The 19957-nt window shown below is 40.1% G+C and overlaps 1 protein-coding gene across 1 annotated transcript in view; it reads left to right on the forward strand.

Annotated features, from left to right (window-relative positions):
• The window catches only part of LOC132010493 (dnaJ homolog subfamily C member 13-like), a 21437-nt gene extending 7917 nt beyond the window's left edge, over positions 1-13520 (forward strand). The window contains exons 2-8 of the mRNA XM_059388328.1: positions 87-129; positions 472-645; positions 2187-2366; positions 2660-2800; positions 4540-4683; positions 6864-6963; positions 12654-13520. Of these exons, the coding sequence (XP_059244311.1) occupies positions 87-129; positions 472-645; positions 2187-2366; positions 2660-2800; positions 4540-4683; positions 6864-6963; positions 12654-12760 (889 nt within the window). The 3' untranslated portion in view covers positions 12761-13520. The remainder of the gene's footprint in view (positions 1-86; positions 130-471; positions 646-2186; positions 2367-2659; positions 2801-4539; positions 4684-6863; positions 6964-12653) is intronic.
• Positions 13521-19957: the final 6437 nt, after the last annotated feature.

Here is a 19957-nt window from a genome sequence, read left to right on the forward strand (position 1 = left end):
TCTCTAATATTTATTCTAATGTTTAATGAAAGTTTTTTTAATGACTGAAGCTTGATATTCCCCTCTCCTTTTCTTTCCCCCCCAAGGCACTTTAAAAATCAGCGAGACAACCCCGATATAAATTGGAAGGTAAAATACACTTTTATTCAGAGGAAGGAATTTTACATTTATATTTTTTGTAGATTTGTTGTTTTTTAATTCCTACTGAGTCAGTGTAATGACTGTCAGCTATTTTGTCATTAAGACATTTAAGTATTCTCCTGGAAAATAAGGTTATAAATTCAAAAATGGGAATATTCACTTTTTAAGTAAGTAATCAAAACACCATTTTTGAATTTTATTAAGGGAAAATAAAACTTACAGTAATTATAATTTGATTTTGTTAATAACCACTTAATGGGATTTGCATTTTTTGTTTCATGTAGGACTAATGATTAAGTGACTTGACTGTGATTCATTCTTTCTTTAAAGTTGCCTGAAGATTTTGCTGTGGTGTTTGGAGAAGCAGAGGGTGAACTTGCTGTTGGAGGAGTTTTCTTGAGAATCTTCATTGCACAACCAGCCTGGGTTCTAAGAAAACCCAGAGAATTTCTTATTGCACTATTAGAAAAATTAACTGAGCTCTTGGAGAAGAACAATCCACATGTAAGCTTCAGCCAGCAGCAGAACATTTGAATTTGCTAAACATGTTGATGGTGTTTCTGTTAAAACACCATCCTCATTGACCATACATTAAGAACTGGCTCCCTCTTCTAAAACCGCGGCCACATTTAAATTCAGATATACCTATTCGTCTTTTTTGGTGCATTTCAAAAGTGCAACTCACTAGTAAAAGAATTATTTCTGAACCAAAGTTGGAGATGACTATTGACAGAATGCTGTTTCTGACAATTACAGAGGCTCTAAAAGAATTTTAATTTTAAGGAGAAATGTAAATGTTCAGTACTCCCCTGGAAGCGTGTCCTGCTAGGGTGTGTTCTTCACTCAGCTTTCCATATGTGACCGGGATGACCCTCGTGAAAGAAGAGTAGTTAACAGTTGACAGCAGAGTAGTTAACCATATGAAGGAACCTAGTACCAAAGCCAAGACTACTAGGGAAGCAGAGTGAGAAAGTAGCCTTGGTCTTCATTTGCTGAGTCAAATCCTGGAAATATGTAAGGTTTTGTTACTTAAACCTTTAGACCAAAAATACTTGAGGTACGTGACTTTTGTTATATTAAACAGGCGGGCTATGGGGCAAGGTGAGTAAAGAACCCAGGCTGTGTTATTAGATGGTCCTGGACCCAGTACCAGCTCCACCACTGACTGACTGTGTGATCTGGAGCAGTAGTACCTCGTGGTTCTGCCTCATTTATAGATGGATCATAGCACCTGCCGTTAGGCTAAGGTTTTAATGAATTTTATATATAGAGGGTCCTTAGCATAATGCCTGGCACATGCCAACTGCCTGAAAATTACTAGTTACCAACATTAGATTAGCATAGCTTCAGGAAAAAAATTAGTTTACCAAATATTTGCATATGTCACTTGCCATAGTCAGGTTTTCTCTTCACTAGGATTTTTACTATGTATATAGTTTCCTTAAAAAAAAAAAAAATCCTCAAAAGGCAGAAACTTAGGGGGGGAAAAAACACAATATTTTCCTCACATCACCTTTCTTGGTAGGCTCATCCGAATTTCCATGTTCATTTGAGATGCTGTGGTTGTATATGTCTGCATATAATGGTGTAAGTTACAGGTCTTTGCAGTCCACAACAGAAAGTGCCTTATCGCAGCCAGACCTGTTCAGTAGGATTTTTAATAGAACTGGAAAACACATTTCATTATTTTTGCATTCTCCTGAACTAGTGATGTTCCCTGATAACTGACATTTCTCTAACATTGACTACAGCTTTCTAGTAATACCTTTTGGGAGATGATCTCTTAAACCTGCAACAGAAATGAGATATGACGTGTCCCAGTGAAAGGCTGCTTAGAGTAGGATATGACCTTCTTAAAGTCCTAGGAATTCATGCCTCTTTTTCAAGATGGGAAGTTTGTTGTTTCTTTAGGATTTGTGAATCAGTTTTCAAAAATCAGCACTTAGAATTTATAGATCTCTAGGTTAGAATATCAAATAATATCCAAGGGTATTTAGGACTTACTTTGTCAGTATTTTATAGTTTGTTTGTTTTACACCTTCCAGGGAGAAACTCTGGAAACTTTGACAATGGCCACAGTTTGTCTCTTCAATGCACAGCCTCAGCTGGCCGACCAGGTCCCACCTTTGGGCCACCTCCCCAAAGTGATCCAAGCGATGAATCACAGGAACAATGCCATTCCTAAGAGTGCCATCCGCGTTATCCATGCCCTGTCTGAAAACGAGGTATGCATGAATGCATTTTATAGCTTCTAATTCTGGAATTTATGGTCCCCTCTTCCTGATGAATGCACATTGCAGTATCGGTCCCCGTCCTACCATGTGCCTCTCTGCATATGAACCAGCAGTATTATAACAACCCTGAGAGTAGTTCAAATGATGTAATTAATAGGAGACTGAATTTGGGTTCATTATTAAACTTGAGCTGAATGGAGGTTTTCCACATATTTGATTATTGTATTTACTGTGCTATATGAAATACTGCTGTTCTACAAGTAACCTTTTTTTTGGACACTTAGCTGTGTGTTCGAGCCATGGCATCTTTAGATACCATTGGCCCACTGATGAATGGAATGAAAAAGCGACCAGATACTGTTGGTCTAGCCTGTGAAGCAATTAATCGAATGTTTCAGAAGGAGCAGAGTGAATTAGTGGCACAAGTAAGTGATTCTACATTTAGTACTATTTTAGGAAAACAAACATAGCAAATAGATTTTCATTATTTAGCACTGATTTGGTTTCTGTGACTTAAATTTGGTAGGGAGATAAGTTGGGGTTTGTGCGTGCATGATTTTATATTTTATACACATACAGGCGTGCATATATATATACATATATATAAATGTGTATACATGTATGTGTACACATACACTTTCTTTCACACATGTACACACACACACACTCATAAAGGCAGACCAGCTATCAAAAATCTTAACAACTTCAGGGCGCCTGGGTGGCTTATTCGGTTAAGAGTCCAACTCTTGATTTAGGTTCAGGTCATGACATCGGGGTGGTGAGATTGAGTGAGCCCCATGTCAGGCTCTGTGCTGGGTGTGGAGCCTGCTTAAGATTCTGTTTCCCCCTCCTCCTCTGCCTCTCCCCCATCTTGTTCCTGCACTCTCTTTATAAAAATAAGCTAACAAAAGTACCTTTGCGATGTTTAATTTTAAATTTTGGTTTTTTGCTAAGCATTTATTCTTAGCTTGCTTTGTAAAATTTACTTCCTCCTCTTTGGAAGGACTCACTGTCTTTTGATGCCTTCATTTTTTAAGTCATGTTTAAGAAACATGCCAAGATTACTGTCTTTTTCAGAGAGATTACCCTCCCACCTAATGTAGATAGGACTTGGTGGATACTAATGTAGACCAGACACTAAATGAGCAAAACCATTGCAAAAGTGGTCTTTCTAAAATACAATTCTTAAATATAACTGGGTCACTGTTCATCTTAAAAACTCTTCTTTGGTTGCCCATTACCACCAGATGACAAAGTGACAGCTGACATCCTTAGCCTCAGTACAAGGTCCTGCATCTTTATATCTGGCCCTCCAATTCTCCTGGCCCCTTTTCCTCTTCCATCTTATATCCCCTTCCACAACTTGCCCCTCATTTAGGCAGGTTAGAAGTACTGGGTACCTCTCAAAGAGGTAACCGCATACTTTGGAATTAGAACTTAGGATTGGCTTGAAGGGGTTGTTGTATTGAAAAAACTTGAGCTAGTACTACCCCTTGATGGCTCTGTGACCTCAGGCATGACGCATAAACTTAGACCATTCAGATTCCTCAGCTGAAATAGTTCTGAATCCTTCCAGGGCTGTTAGGAGAATGCTATCTGTAAAGGGAGGTACACTCATTGTTAGTTACTTCTCCCTCTTCCTTTGGAGCTTCAGGGTGGGTAGGGAAAATTGTGTGATACCTGAGTATTATCTAACTTTTAATAGGCTGATGGGAAATGTTTGGTGAATGCAAAGATTGATGTTTTAAGAAAACGTGAAAAAAAATTTGTGCCCATTAGTGTGGAGTGATCAAAGGAAGCAGTCCAGTGTAGTGGCTAAAGGTCATGTTCTGCATTCTGTGGGCCAACATACAGATTCTGTCACTGCCTGTGATTATCAGGTTTTACCTCTGTGTGATGATTTTTTTCATCAGTAATAATCCTAGTGCCTATGCTATTACATGTTGTGAGGATTAAGTAAAATGATCAGTCTACAGCATTTAGAACAGGTAATGGTACGGAGTAAAATAGAGTGTCATTATCATTAGATCTATAGAAGAAATCTTTATCTGCATTAAAATGAAAGGAAGGAGGTTGTCTTCTTCCAGGTATGGTTCCAGGGTGAAATTGTTTCTTTGGTGAATTTCTTTCAGCATATTTATATATGTTCAATATTCTCTTCTAGGCCCTGAAAGTAGATTTGGTCCCATACCTCTTAAAATTACTCGAAGGTATTGGCCTTGAAAATCTCGACAGCCCAGCAGCCACGAAGGCTCAGATTGTTAAAGCTCTCAAGGCCATGACTCGAAGCCTGCAGCATGGAGAACAGGTGGGTCTGCACGGGGGTGACTTTAGCTGGTTGGTAACAGTAGGGTAGTCTCCGAGCCAGGGGTGCTGGCCATGGATGATCTGTGCGCCTCTCTTCATAGACTCAAATAGTCACTTGGGGGGGGGGGTTCTTTTTTGGAATACTGATAGTGTGATGTACATTTCAGGAAGAAAAATGCTGGAATTCTTCAGCATAAAAGAATATGGAGCATTTAGTGCTGATTGAGGTTAATATTTAGTTGTAGGATTTTTTGCCAGGCAGTGATAACTAACCATAATGATTAACAATCCCATAAGGCCATTTTCGTTTATCCTCTTTCTTTGTTAACACTTAACAGTGTGTGTCAGCCACATGCTTGTGCTGACTTCCACCTGGCCCAGTAATTTAATTTTCCTCTTTGGCTTTATTTGTATTGTTGCTTCTGAGGAGTTCCTCATTCAGTGTTACCATCCAGCATTATCTACTAAAGCTCTCTCTGTTTTTATTTTTTAAATTCAGGTGAAATTTACACAACAAGGGATTAACCATTTTATTTGTGTTTCACCATATTAACAGTGTTGTGCCACTGCCACCTTATCTGGTTCCAAAACATTTTATCACCCCAAAGGGAACCTCCATATCCATTGAGCAGTTCCTCCCCATTTCTCCCTCCCCCTAGCCTCTGGCAAGAACCACTTTGTTTTCGTGAATTCATTTATTCTGGATATTTCATATAAAATAGAACCATATAATATATGACCTTTGTGTCTGGTATGTCATTTAGCGCATTGTCAAGGTTCATCATGTTAATACCTTGTATCGATGCTTCATTCCTTTTTGTGGCTGAAATGTTCCTATATGTATGTGCAACAACTCATTTATCCATTCTTCTGGTGAGAGACATTTGTTTTTTGTTGTTCGTTTGTTTTAAGATTTTATTTATCAGAGAGAGCACAAGCAGGGGGAGAAGCAGGCTCCCCAGTAAGCAAGGAGCCTGATGTGGGACTCGATCCCAGGACCCTGGGATCATGACCTGAGCTGAAGGTAGACACTTAATCAACTGAGCTACCCAGGCAGCCCAAAGACTGTTACTCCCTACTAGTGTTCTTTCAGAGGTTTAAATTGTCTTTTAGTGATTCCACTGTGTTTGTGTAGAGTCTCACCAAAGAAACTTTTGTTATGCCATTGTCCATTCTATCAGTATCACCATTTGAACGTTTTAAAATAATCTTAAAGAAGAGAGGCCACATATCTTGCTGTGGTCATCAACTATGTGCTTAGAAGCATTGGGGTTTTTTTTCTGGGGGTGGGGGGTACCATGTGCAGGCAGTTGTCTTACCTTCGACCTGCCTCCAGATTTCTGTTGATGAAATTAGCCAAGTAACCCTGACACGCATCTTCCAGTCTGAAGAGGAGGAGGGAGGTGTGATAGTTTTCAAAATAGCACCTCCTCCACCACCTTCACAAGTGATTACTTCCATTGGTGCCTCCAAGCTTGGGGCAGGGAGTCTCTTGGACCCGCATGACCCTGTGTGTGTCTCTACTATAGTGCCTGCCACCAAATTACCTGGCGCTCTCTGTGTCCCGCACTAGGACTAGATTGTAAGCGCTTCAGAGACAGACGCTTTCTCATCTTTGTGTCCGTTGTGCCTCCACATGAGGAGGTGCCCAATAAATATTTGATCTCAGTGTTGATACACGAAAGACAGTCTCCGAGTTGGGATTTCCTAAACTTTTTTAAATAAATCTGTATCACACAGAAATATGTCCTTCATCTTTGTCCATTACATTCTACACACATATTTTGTGCTCTGGTATGTATGTACATCACAGATTAGTAGTTAACCCATTTTACATGTGATGCTCTGGTGCTTTCTGTATTAACCTGCTAACCTCAGGCATGCCGATCACAACCCTCTTAATCAATTTCATAAATGTCGAATAGGTCACAACCCATAATTTAAAAGCCTGCTTTAATTTTAGCTTGAGTTGGTAGCATCTTCTCCCCAGACCCCTTCCTTGGGAATACTTCATGGGCTCATGCCACATGCTCAGCCAGTTGTTACTATCATGAAAAAGTCTTCCTGTGCTAATTACAAACAAGCCAGTAAATTACAGGTTCAACTAACAGCGTCCAGCTCTAGTTGGACCTGGTCCTTATTAATTCATTTATGCTCAAAGAGTTTGCTTTACTTCCCTAGGTGAATGAAATCTTGTCTCGTTCTTCAGTCTGGAGTGCCTTCAAAGATCAGAAACATGATTTGTTTATTTCTGAGTCACAAACAGCAGGATACCTCACAGGTAAACCGCACCTAATTGATTACTTTGAGACATAGGGCAAAAGCCACTTGAGCCTTCCTTTTGTCCTGACTAGACTGAATGTAGCGCGTAGGGTTCCTTCCTAGGCTGCTAGCCACCTGTCCTGGGTGCTGTGGGCATGCGGTGGACCTCTGGGGTTAGCCCTGGACAGACACCAACTGCTGTTGTGTTGAACGTGTGCTCACGGAAACATGGACCTTGCTCAGTTGTGACCCAGTTAATTCATGGTGTCATAGGTTATAGTTGGAGCATGATATTAAAATGTTTGTCTCAGACATGTAAAAAGAGAACTACCTACTCAGAAGGATCAGTATCAGAAACATGATAGCATCGTTCTGTTTCTGGTAGAGTAGCAGTTTGAAGCTCCAGATGTGTACATTCACATGTGAAATACTTTTCTTCTAAGTTTCCAGTGATTGATCTGTAGTTTTACAAAATATTTACAGTTTGTCCTTTCAAGGGGAGAAATAATGTGGGTACCATAAAGGAAGGGACATTTTATTATGTAGGGATCAAAAGAACGTATATTTTTGAAGTTCAGGGCATTTGTCTATTTGACATGCTAATTGCTCAACAATTTTGGAATATTTGTTTTCATACTGACTTCTGTTTAAAAAGAAAGTCATACCATTTTATTGCTATATCTGAAGATGAAATATGGTCTCTGGTATAAGAGTTTTTTTAGTTTGAAATTAACCTTAAGAATAATAGGTGGGTTTTGCCATCTGCTTGTGTATAATATGTATATTTAAAAAAAAAAAAAGTCAGTTCTGCGTTCTCCTCTAACCAGAGATGATGTGGGTAGACTGAGAGAAAAGAAACAGTACCCAGTGGTTTGCATTCCTGTGCAATCGTTTTAGTAATCTAGATCACTAGTATGGAAGTCTCTACATCGTAAAGACTAAATCTTGAGTATTAAAAAACAACAGCTTTAGAAAACATTTTGCTTGGTTTTAATTTTAGTCTCAGTTGTGACACTATTGCTTTTTTCTTCGCTATGACCACTTTCATATGAATCTACTAAAATGTAGAGGCAGCACCCTAACATTTATAAACACATAGTGCTTTGATTGCCAGTGCCAGATGCACACAAATGAAGGGTTGTGTCATAGGTTTCCCATCTAACTTTTCCATGCCCTGTCCGGTGATTTCTGTGAGGAGATATACTTAGAAAATGGTCTTTGTTTGTCTCTTGTCTCTCTCTCAGATTTAAAGTAATGTTGTAGTTTCCAAGTAAGAGTATGTTCTCTAAACGGCAACTAAAAACTTTTATCTGTTTAGACTTTTTTTTTCCCCAAAAGCCACCTTCCTGTGGTGTTAACGTTCATTACTTTGTATCTAAGGATGCTGTGACTGGAAAATCTGCCTTGTTTTTCCTCCAGCTGAAGATAAGTACTTATTGAAAGTTTGGCCCTGAAGAATAGTAAGATGTAGATTATAAGCTTCCCTGCAGGGAGAACTCTTCTAATTTGTTGTACTCTCCTTTGTGCTTAGTGTTCATTGACTTGACTTAATAGAATAAAAGACTTGAGGTGGTCCTTGACTTACTAACAAGATGTGGGCCTAAAGGTCTATGGTTAGAATACAGAAGAGATAGGGATTTATCTTCAGGGACCTAGATTTCATTTAGAAATCTATTGATCCTCACCCCATCCAAATATGCTAAAACTAGAGAAAAAAGTACAGGAATCAAAAAGGTTCTTTGTGTGCCTTTCCTTCTACTTGGATCCCTGGGGCGGCTTCTGAGTAAGGTGTGAGCTATAGGGGATGATGAGCTATAGGGGATGGAAGAGGGTTGGGGAAGAAGAAAAATGGTCACAGATTTCTTTACAGCCTCCTTTGGGCCTGCTCAAGGGGCAACAGGTTCTACAGAAAGTCGACTAAGGGGGAGCAGTGGTATAAATCCCAACTTGAAAATGGACTACTGTTACTGTGGCCATCTGAAGGCCCTCCTGAAGCCTACAGACACGTGTGCACGGGACAGTGCGGACTAGCCCAGAGCTGTGTGGGCCCTCAAGTTGTCCAGTTCTTAGTGCATCATCCATCTGGGGTGTTCTATTGGCGAGAAGTTTGAAAGTTTTTTCCCATTAGTATAGTGTTTTTTTCAAAGGACTGTTTAAAGAGAGCCCTAGGGGTTGAATTGCTGTCTGCTCATTGTTTAGACTGCCAAATGTTTCCTTCTTGTGTTTGAGCTTTTCCATGGGTGCTTCGTGTTGTGTGTCATGTGTTTGCTAAAAGGGGCAAATTCTTTGTATAACAGTAAAATCGATGTATAACTCTAGGCAGTGTATACAGTGGTGTGTTGAGTGGGAACTTTGATTAGGATTTACCCTACACCACCCTCAGTCTCCCCGAGACGGTTCTCATTGTGCCCCAGCCCCTCTCTCATCAGCGTGCAAATGAAGTAAAGTGCTGTGAGAACACATTTCACTGGCCCTTTTTCTGAAGTGCCCCTGGGGAGTTTGGCAAGTAAGTGGACTTCATGTAGGAGATGGGAAAAGAGAAAAGAAAATTAATTACTATTTCAGAGTAGGATAAGAATAAAAATATTCCTTAATGATTTTCTTCACCCTGGCTGCTGAGCAGATGCCATTCAGTCACAGGCTAAGGACTGGGGTTATAAATAAGGCATCCTGGGTTGGACTACTCGTCATTGATGAATTGAGAGGAGACTGCCTGGTTCCAGAGGCTCTCCAGCCTGGCATAATTGTTTTGTTTTCTGATAAACACTTAATCTAAAAGTATCTCGGTGCGGTTTTACCCAGGATGCAGGAAAGCTGTGGTTGCTTGTGGGCCCTGTTATTTAGCTATTTATTAGGTTCTAGAAGAGCTGGGTACTGACAAGCTCATAGCCTATAAAAATCATTTTAGCAGTGAAAATCCTCAAATTACCTCACTTAAAAAATCAGAATAGAGAAGAAAGGAACAACAGGGAAAGGAAGAGAAACAGACTAAGGTAAACATGCTTGTTAGGAGTTGGAAACGAAGATAAGAGCTTTGTATACACATAAACATGTACACATATATATTTATATTTAATTGGAATTGGAGATGAAGAGCTTTATACACACACGCACACACAGCCCTCCGTATATATTTACATTATGTTTAATTAGAGGCATGTAGAATAGTTAACTTGGCTTCCTAAGGTCATTAAAGGGAAAGAGGGTGCAGTTCTTGGGTCCCTCCTCAAACCAGTATGTCAGTTCTTTACAGAGTTGGATTTTTTTTTAACTTGTGTTTTTCTTTTTACACCTGTCCCAAGACTACACAATGTGAGCAATGTTAGCAAAGATTCCCTAAGGCCGTCAGTTTATGGTACGTCACTGCTAAGGCAGAGCTTCCTTCTTTTGATTTCCTTGCTAGGAATCCCGTGCTCATTTTTACCAAAGCCCATGCTCTTTCCACAACTCCATTGCAGCCAGTTCCATTTTGTGGGATTCTTTAATAGTGCATCTTTTCTCGTTCTTAAGTCCGGCAGCCTGGCACAGAGTTGCCGCATACCCCTATTTCTGGCAGCCCCTACTCTGTCCCTCTGCCTTTCTCTGGAGAATACAACTGCTCTGTCCTGTCCTTATGACTCGACTGTACCTTCTAGCTCCTGGAAACCAGACATGCTTTAAAGGAGAGGTCAGAGATCTCATGAGGGAAAGAGCATTTCAGACTTTATTTACAGAAATGTCCAGGAATTGGTTTATCTTTTCTAAAGCAGCAAATGGTGGGGCTAGAATTTGGTCTCTTGTGGATAATCCTTCTAGGCCCAGCATTTCACAATTTAATTTTAGCCCAGAGGTTCCCAGACTTTCTCAGTTCACAGTCCCCTTAATATCTTCTACCCTTAGGCCAAAAGAAATAACCTAACAGTTAAGTTTAAGTATTAGATCCAAACAACTTGAAAGTGGTTGTGTGGTGTCCAACAAATGTTGCTGTGTTTCTCGCCAATGTAAAATACCTAGCAGCATCCCTGTGGATTTGCCCCAGGGTGTCTCAGCATCCAGTTTGAGAACAGTAGCCTTACTCTGTTTTCTACGTAGCATTTGTGATTTGGTCCCATAATCTACACATTTGATGCAAACCAAGTTGAGTCCATAATTGGAAGTATCTGGGCACTTTACCAGTCCAGGGTGTTGGGGCTTTATTCTTCAGGCTTCTATCTTTGGTTGCTTGCTTAATAGTTCTCTGGTCATCTTGCTGCTGCCTAAGGTTCAGAGTGATAGGTGGGTGGCAAGTGATGGTAACAGCGGGGGCGGTGGCTCCGTCCTGTCCTGTTGGAAGGGGTAGGGTGCCCCAGAGGTCTTCTTCTGGGCAGTCTGGGGAAGGCCTGGCTCCCTGAGTTGATAGATGCAGACCTTGTGGTGCCTTCGAAAGGGAAAGTCCCTTTTCTACATTTTATTAGATGAGGGTTCCCAGTGACTCGGCCCTCTGATTGGCATGTGACAGCTCACACGGGTTGAATTGTCTCTGGCTGTGTAATTACACACTAGACGCAGTGTCTGCTAAGTGATGCCAGCCGTTTCATGTCCTCGATACCAGTGCTTGTATGGTGTGAGGTGAACGAGATGAATCTGAACTGTGCCCCTTTTGTCCTGCATTAGTGCCTGTTATGCCTTAGCCTCCATCAAACTGCTCTGCTGTTTGCACTTCCTTATAACTTCCCTTGCTGCTTATATTTCTTTTCTCCCCTCAGGTGTCTCTCCTTCCCTTCTAACTGGCAGCAGCCCCCTTCACCTCAGGAGCGGGCTTTAGATCCGCTCTGCCAGGCAGCTTGCTAACTTCTGTGTAGCTCTCTGAAGCAGGTAGAGAACCATTTTGCTAAATGCATGCCGCTTCCACTGCCTTTCTAGTTCTAACCCTTTGATGTTCCTTAGCCGTTTGCCTTATTTCCTCCAGTTTCAGCTAAAAGTATTGCTCAGTTTGCAGTATTATGCTACAATGTCTCTCACAAGTACTCTGTATGGTTTGTGCACTGCTCCGGGGATGTAATTGTCTGCGATGTTTAAGATAAACTGGAGGGCTAAAGCCATTATAGAGAATGCTCACAGGACACCTCTTGATAAATGCTGGCATACGTAGCATTTCCATGCACTAGAGATGGTTAGGATCAAGGAAGACCTAAAAAAATGAAAATACTGCTCTTTTCCCATGGCATTCTTGTTTTGACCTATGACAGATGTCCAGAGCCTTCCTTTTTTAGAGGCGTCGGTGTAGCTGCCCTTGTTCATTTGGTGTTACTTGTTACGATAGCACTTCTTTGCACCAAGTGAAAGTTGGTTACTTTTAATATTGATAAAGTGTTTTTCTTGGGCATTTCATCAAGGATGACTTTTGGTTGGGCTGACTAAGTACAGTTTCTTTCCTCTACTTGTTCCCTTCCTCGCCCTCCCCATTTGACATAGCTATCCTTTAGTGCCCAGGATTTTTTTGGAAACATTAAATTACCAGAATTGAGAAGGGGCAGTTTCCCATGTTTCCACACCAGTGTGACTGTCCAGCATCAGTTTTGAAATGATTTTTAACTTTGTCATCTATTAACGCCATACCTTGAAAATGGCATTGTGTAGCTGTTTGTTAAGGTGTGATAAGATACTTGACTAGCTTCTTATGTTTTTGTAGAGGTCACTGTTTTCCTGTGGCTCTGCCCTCTAAAAGGTGTGTGTTTTCCTTTCTTGCAGGACCTGGAGTTGCTGGCTATCTTACTGCAGGGACATCCTCGTCAGTCATGTCTAACCTGCCGCCTCCCGTAGACCACGAGGCAGGTGACCTTGGCTATCAGACTTGACACATTTGTGAGAGACAATAAATGCTGAAAGGCCAGTGCCCAGTCCACATTCCTCCAGCTGATACGTTGAAGCAAACTCTTACTGCCTTTCTCCTGGTTTCATGACAGTGTTACTCCTTTTTCTATAAAAATATTTTTATTTAGGAAAAATAGTCAGTGATTCTAATTGTATCACGCTGTAAGAAAGCACTCTGGATCAACCTAAGTGGGTACACAAGAATTTTTTTTCTTGATGTATGTAAGCACATTCTGTTCCTTTATATCTGTTTACAAGACTGTGAATCAAAACGACAAAACTTTCTTCCTAGTTTTTATAATGTTTTTTTGAATTAGTGTGACTGTGGGGTTGAACTGCAATCTACGGAAATTGGACTAGGTCACCTACCCCCGGAAAAGGGTCTTTCCCTCTCCTGCATCGAGTCCACGTGGCTGTCCTCCACCGTCAAACACTATTAGGTTTTGTCCTTGCGCCTGTTCACTGGTATTCTCTCCTCAATCATTAACCTTCTGAGAGCTCACAGTACATGTCGGTATGTATAAACTGGCTTTACCAAATTGAATGAAAAAGGAGCTTGTGCAAAAAATTAAAAATTTAAACACGGATGTCAAGATGTTATGTAAGAGATTAGTGTAATTGTGAAATGTTCTATACATTATCAAATATATAAAGCTTTCTATATTGAATGTACATTATACAGATCATTCATATGTGTACATAAAATTTTAAAAATAAAGGGAATTGACTGCTTTGTTAATGATATATTTGTTCTAATTTAATACTTTTCCAATGGAATACCTCTTACCTGTTCCTGAGACAGATTTTAGCAGTAGGAATAAACAGACTTGCCTCACATTCACTGCTCCTCCTACAAACAAGTACATTGACACATCTGATCATCTGATTATTCCTAACGTCCTTGGTTAATATTTCAGCTGCATCTAAATCTCCAGAAACGTAGCATTTCCTTTAGTTTCTATTAAGGAATTCAGTCGTGGGCGAGCCAATTAATACTCTGACGTGTGAGACACATCGCCTGTGCACACATTCCAGTGTTTTTAAGAGGTAAGAAATTGAGAGTGAGAACATATTTCAGATAACATAGATCTCAACATGTAGGTCTCCTAGTATGGTCACAAGCTGCAAGAAAATATGAACATGTAAAGAATACAAACATTTCTTAAAGAATGAGGAGATACACAAACCTCCACATTGACTTTGAAAGCAAGAACCAAGTTTATTCCACAGTTGATGTGTAAACAGAGCTAGAATGGAATGGAATCACTAATTCAGAATTTTGCATAATCTCTCAGAGATTATGGAATAATATGCCCATGTAAGTATTTTAATAGATAACTGATTTTAGTCTCCAGATAGTACTTGTCATAAAAATATGTTCATTAAAAGAGTTTATAACAGCTAATTTAGGAGTAGGTGTTTTAGGAGAGTGCAAATCAATATATTTCCTTTACATACTATGAGAACATAAATATTGCATTGATGATTTCTTTTTTAAGATTTTATTTATTTATTTGACAGAGATCACAAGTAGGCAGAGAGGCAGGCGGGGGGGGGGGTGGTCGGGGGGGGGCAGCAGGCTCCCCGTGGAGCAGAAAGCCCAATGCGGGGCTCTATCCCAGGACCCTGGGATTGTGACCTGAGCTGAAGGCAGAGGCTTTAGCCCACTGAGCCACCCAGGCGCCCCTGTATTGATGATATTTAAAAGGCTGTTTAATCTACGATCACTGATATTTGGATACCAGTCATAGTTCATCTTCACTGAACAAGCCAAACATCATATAAACTTACACATACGTAGCCTCATTTAATCCTCAGAGCAAGCCTATGGGCTTGATACTGATAAAATTTTCATCTTCCAGGTGAAGAACATGGGCTCTGAGAGGCAAAGCAACTTAGCAAAAGTCACACAGTAAGTAACAGGGTAAGAAATCAAAGCTACTTAGACCTGACACCAAAGTCTGTGTTCTGAGCCATGATCCTGCCACAGCCACAATCTCCAGCAGGTGTACATAACTAGGAAAACTGAGGGGTTTTTGTTTTGTTTTGTTTTTAAACATTTTATATTGTAAACCAAAACAGATACAGAAAATCTCACTGTACAGATTAGTTTAATGCATCATTATATAAGGCAAATCACCCTTAAAACTACCATCTCGGTCAAGAACTTTGCTAGCCTCTCCAGAGGCCGCTGCATGTGCACCTATCAAATCACAGCCCCTCCTTCCAAAAGTGACCACTGGTCCGACGCTCCCTCGTTTTCCTTTGTAGTTTATCACCCAGGTGTACATCCTAAACGCTAGAATTTGGTCTTGCACTTTTTCTTCTTTAAGTATCTTTTTGAGTCTTTTTTAATCTTGTGGCTCCCCTTCTATCCCCTTTTCCCCCCAAATTTTGTTGAAGGCCCCAAAGCCATTTTTGTTTGTTTGTTTTTCCCAGACTTTGGAAGTTACTGATCACACACTTACGGTGCAGTTCAACTTAATCCTCTGTCCTTTACATCCAGAATCTTCATCAGATTCAGGTTCTGTCCCTTTGGCAAGACTAGAAGGGTGTTGGGTTCTTCTGTTTAGTCTGTAGGTCATGTGATATTGACAATAATGGAAGTTAATTGTGACTGGATCCATTCATACATCAGGAGTTACCAAATGCTGCGATTCTAAGGCCCTTTCACCTAATAACTGGAATACTTTAATAAGAAAGGCTTCCTGCAAAAAAAAGAAAAAAGAAAGAAAATATAAACAAGTAGGACTACATCATACTAGAGTTTCTGCACAACAAAGGAAATCATCTGTAATAAGAAAAAGTAACCTACTAAATGGTGGAAAATACTTGTAAATTATATCCAGTAGGGAATTAATATCGAAAATATGCAAAGAACTCAATAGCAAAAAATCTGATTGAAAAAAGGGCAGAGGATCTATATAGACATTTCCAAAGAAGACCTACAGATGGCCAACTGGCACATGAAAAAATGTTTGACGTCACTAATTATCAGACGTCACTAAAAATCAAAACCATGAGATACAACCTCATACCTGTTAAAATGGCTAGTATTGAAAAGGCAAGAAATAACAAATGTTGGAGAGGATGCAGAGAAAAGGGAACCCTCGTGCACTGTTGGGACTGCAAACTGGTGCAGTCACTGTGGAAAACAATATGGAGGTTCCTCAAAAAGTTAAAAGAACTACTATATGACTCAGCTATTCTCCATCTGGGTATCTGATGAAACAAAAACACTAATTGAAAAAGGTACATGCGCCGCCTGTGTTCTTTGCAGTGTTCTATACAGTAGCCAAGATATGAGGACAACTGAAATGTCCATCAGTGGATGAATAGATAAAGAAGATGTGGAATATATATATGTGTGTGTGTGAATATCATTCAGCCTTAAAAAAGAATGAGATCTTGCCATTTGTGACAACATTGACGGACCTTGAGGGTATTACCCTAAGTGAGATAAGTCAGAGAGACAAATACAAGATTTCACTTACATGTGGAATCTCAAAAGCAAACGGACTAACATAAAATTCATAAATATGGAGAATGGATTAGTGGTTAGCAGGGGAGAAGGAGTCTGGGGGTAGGGAAAATGAGTGAAGGGTGTCAACTGTATAGTGATGGGTGGTAACTAGAATTACTGTGGTGATCACTAGTTTCTACAAACACTGAATTATTGTATAACTGAGACACAAAATGTAATATTTTACCTCAATAAAGAGAAAAGGAAATGCTTTATCTGCTGTTTGTTATCCAGTGGTACATTTCTATGGGAGAGGCAGGATGAAGTCTTCATTGGTTTCCTTATCAGCTTTCAGAATAACTAATTTACTCCCTGTCCTCTTCTGAAGGTGACCAATATGCTTTCTTACCATTACTGTTGTATTTTGGGGTATCATAGATTTAAACATTTGCTTTGTTGCACTCCTTTGCAGCTATAAGCGTACCTTGTTTTGTTGCACTTTGCTTTATTGTGCTTCATGATGCTGCCCTTTTTTTCTTTCGTTTTTTTTTTTTTTTTTAAACTAATTGAAGGTTTTGGCAGCCTTGTGTCAAGCAACTCATGGCACCATTTTTTCCAAAAGCATTTGTTCATTTCATGTCTCTGTCACATTATGGTAATTTTTGGAATATTTTGAGCTTTTTTACTATTACTGTATTTCTTGGTATCTACGGTCACTGATCTTTGATGTTGCTATTGGAATTACAAGAGAGTTACAAACCATGCCTGTTAGTTAAGACTGTGAACTTAATAAATGTATGTGTTCTGGCTGCTCTTCTGACTGGTTCTTCCCCAGTCTGTCTTCAGGCTTCCTGTTCCCCGACACACAACAATATTGAGTTTAGGCCAATTAGTAACCGCAATGACCACAAAGTGTTTAAGTGAAAGGAAGAGTTACACGTCTCTGACTCTGATTTAAAAGCTAGAAATGATTAAGTTGACAGAGGAAGGCATGACAAATCTGAGCTAGGTGGAAAGTTAGGCCTCTTGTACCACACAGCCAAATTGTGAACGCAAAGGAAAGTTCTTGAAGGAAATTAAAAGTGCTGCCCCAGTGAAAACATGAATGTTAAGAGTGAAACAGCTTTATTGCTGACATGGCCAAGTATGAGTGGTCTCAACAGAAGATTAAACCAGCCACAATACTCCCTTAAGTCAAAGCCTAATCTAGAACAAGATCCTGACTCTTCAATTCTGTGAGGAAGCTGCAGAAGGAAAAATCTGAAGCCAGCAGAGGTGGGTTAATAGATTTAAGGGAAGCAGCCGTCTCCATAACATCAAAGTGCAAAGGAAAGCCCCCAGTGCTGGTATAGAAGCTGCAGCAAGAGATCCAGAAGGTCCAACTAAGATAACTAGTGAAGGTGGCTGCGCTAAGTAACAGATTTTCATTGCAGATGAAAACAGCCCTCTGTTGAAAGAAAATGCCATCTAGGACTTTGATAGTTAACAGAGAAGGAGTCAGTGCCCGGCTTCCAAGCTTTGAAAGACAGGGTGTTAGGGGCTAATGCAGCTGGTGACTTAAAAGTTGAAGCCAATGCTTGTTTACTGTTTGAATAATCCATAAGAATTAACATTAAATCTACTGTGTGCTCTGTAAATGGAATAAGAAAGCCCGGATGACATCACCTCTGTAACCTGGTTTACTGAATATTTTAAGCCCATTGTTGAGACCTCGTGCTCCGAAAAAAAGATTTCTTTCAAAATATTGTGGCTCATTGACAGCGCACCTGGTCATCCAAGAGCTCTGATAGAGATAACAAGATGAATGTTTCATGCCTGCTGACACAACATCCATTTTGTAGCCATGGGTAGTGAAGTATTTTTGACTTTCAGGTCTTATTTAGGAAACACACTTTGTAAAGCTCTAGGTGTCATAGCTAGTGATTTCTCTGAGGGATCAGGGCCACGTGACTGAAAACCTTCAGGAAAGGATTCCCCATTCTAGATACCATTAAGAATATTTGGGATTCATGGGAAGAAGTCAGAATATCGACATTAACAGGTATTTGGAAGAAGTTGATTCCAGCACACACGGATGGCTTGAAGGAGATCAAGATCTTAGTGAGGGGAGTAACTGCTGATGTGGTAGAAATAGCAGGACTAGAAGTGGAGCCTGAAGATGGGTCGGAGCTGCTGCAGTCTCATGATAAAACTATCAGATGAGGAGTCACTTCTCATGGGTGAGCAAGGGAAGTGGTTTCTTGAGATGGAATCTTCTGGTGCAGATGCTGTAAATTGTCTGAATGACGACAAAGGACTGAGAATATCATATAAACTTAGAGTTTATTGTTGATAAAGCAGCAGCAGAGTTTGAGAGCACTGACTCCAATTTTGAAAGAAGTTCTACTGTAGGTAAAATGCTATCAAACAGCATCACAAGCTACGGAGAAATCATTTGTGGAGGTAAAAGTCAACCAGTGTGGCAGAGTTCATTGTTGTCTTATTTTAAGGGTTACCAGTCACCCTAGACTTCAGTGACACCACCCTGATAAGTCGGCCATCAACATCAAAGCAGGAACCCCATGCTTAGCACTTCTCAGCAATAAGGTGTTTTTTGTTTATTTTTTAGAGCGGGAGCAGTGTGGGGGAAGGGCAAAGGAAAAAGGGGGAAAGAGAATCCTAAGCAGACTCCTTGCCCAGCCTGGAGCCCGACGTGGGGCTAGGTCTCACAACCCTGAGATCGTGACCTGAGCTGAAATCAAGAGCTGGACTCGATTAACTCAAGTTAAGTTTTGAGTTTCACCACCTGTGACCACCTTCCCTGCCACCCAGGCACCCTGCAATTAGGTTATTTCTTACTTAAGGTATGTACATTTTTTTAGACATAATGTTATTGCAGTTAATAAACTGCAGTATAATGTAAACATTTTGTATATGCACTGGGAAACAAAAAAATTCATTTGACTCACCTTATTGTGATACTTGATTTCAGTACTCTGGGATTGACAGTATCCACAGGATCTCCAAGGTATGTCTGTATCTGTATTGAAATTGGAATTGTCTTTGTCTTTGTTACTGGAAGCTTCTTCAGCCTGATTCCTAAGTCCTTTTTTTTTTCTCCCTTTAATGTGGTAAAGTACATATAACATTTATCATCTTAACCACTTTAAGTATACAGTTAGGTGTAACACCTAAGTACATTCATAATGTGCTAAGTACACATAACAAATTTATCATCTTAACCACTTTAAGTATATAGTTAGGTGTTACTAAGTACATTCATAATGTGCTATCATTAGCACCTGTATCTCCAGAACTCTTTTTTCACCTTCTAAAACTGGAACTCTGTACTCATTAACTGAGTTAATGTACTTCTGTAATTCTGTACTCATTAACTCATTGCTAACTCTCCATTCTCCCTTTCCCCAGCCCTGGGCAACCAACATTCTACTTTCTGTCTCTGTGAGTTTGACTGTTTGAAGCATCTCAAACAAGTGGCATCATACAGTGTTTATCTTTTAGTGCATGACTTATTTCACTTTAGCATGATATCTTTAAATTCATTCATGTTGCATATGTCAGAATTTCCTTTTTAAGAATAATAGTCCAGGGGCACCTGGGTGGCTCAGTGGGTTAAAGCCTCTGCCTTCGGCTCAGGTCATGATCTCAGGGTCCTGGGATCGAGCCCCACATCGGGCTCTTTGCTTTGCAGGGAGCCTGCTTCCCTCTCTCTCTCTGC

Source organism: Mustela nigripes, chromosome 2 (genome assembly GCF_022355385.1).
Source record: "Mustela nigripes isolate SB6536 chromosome 2, MUSNIG.SB6536, whole genome shotgun sequence".
Lineage (NCBI taxonomy): Eukaryota > Metazoa > Chordata > Mammalia > Carnivora > Mustelidae > Mustela > Mustela nigripes.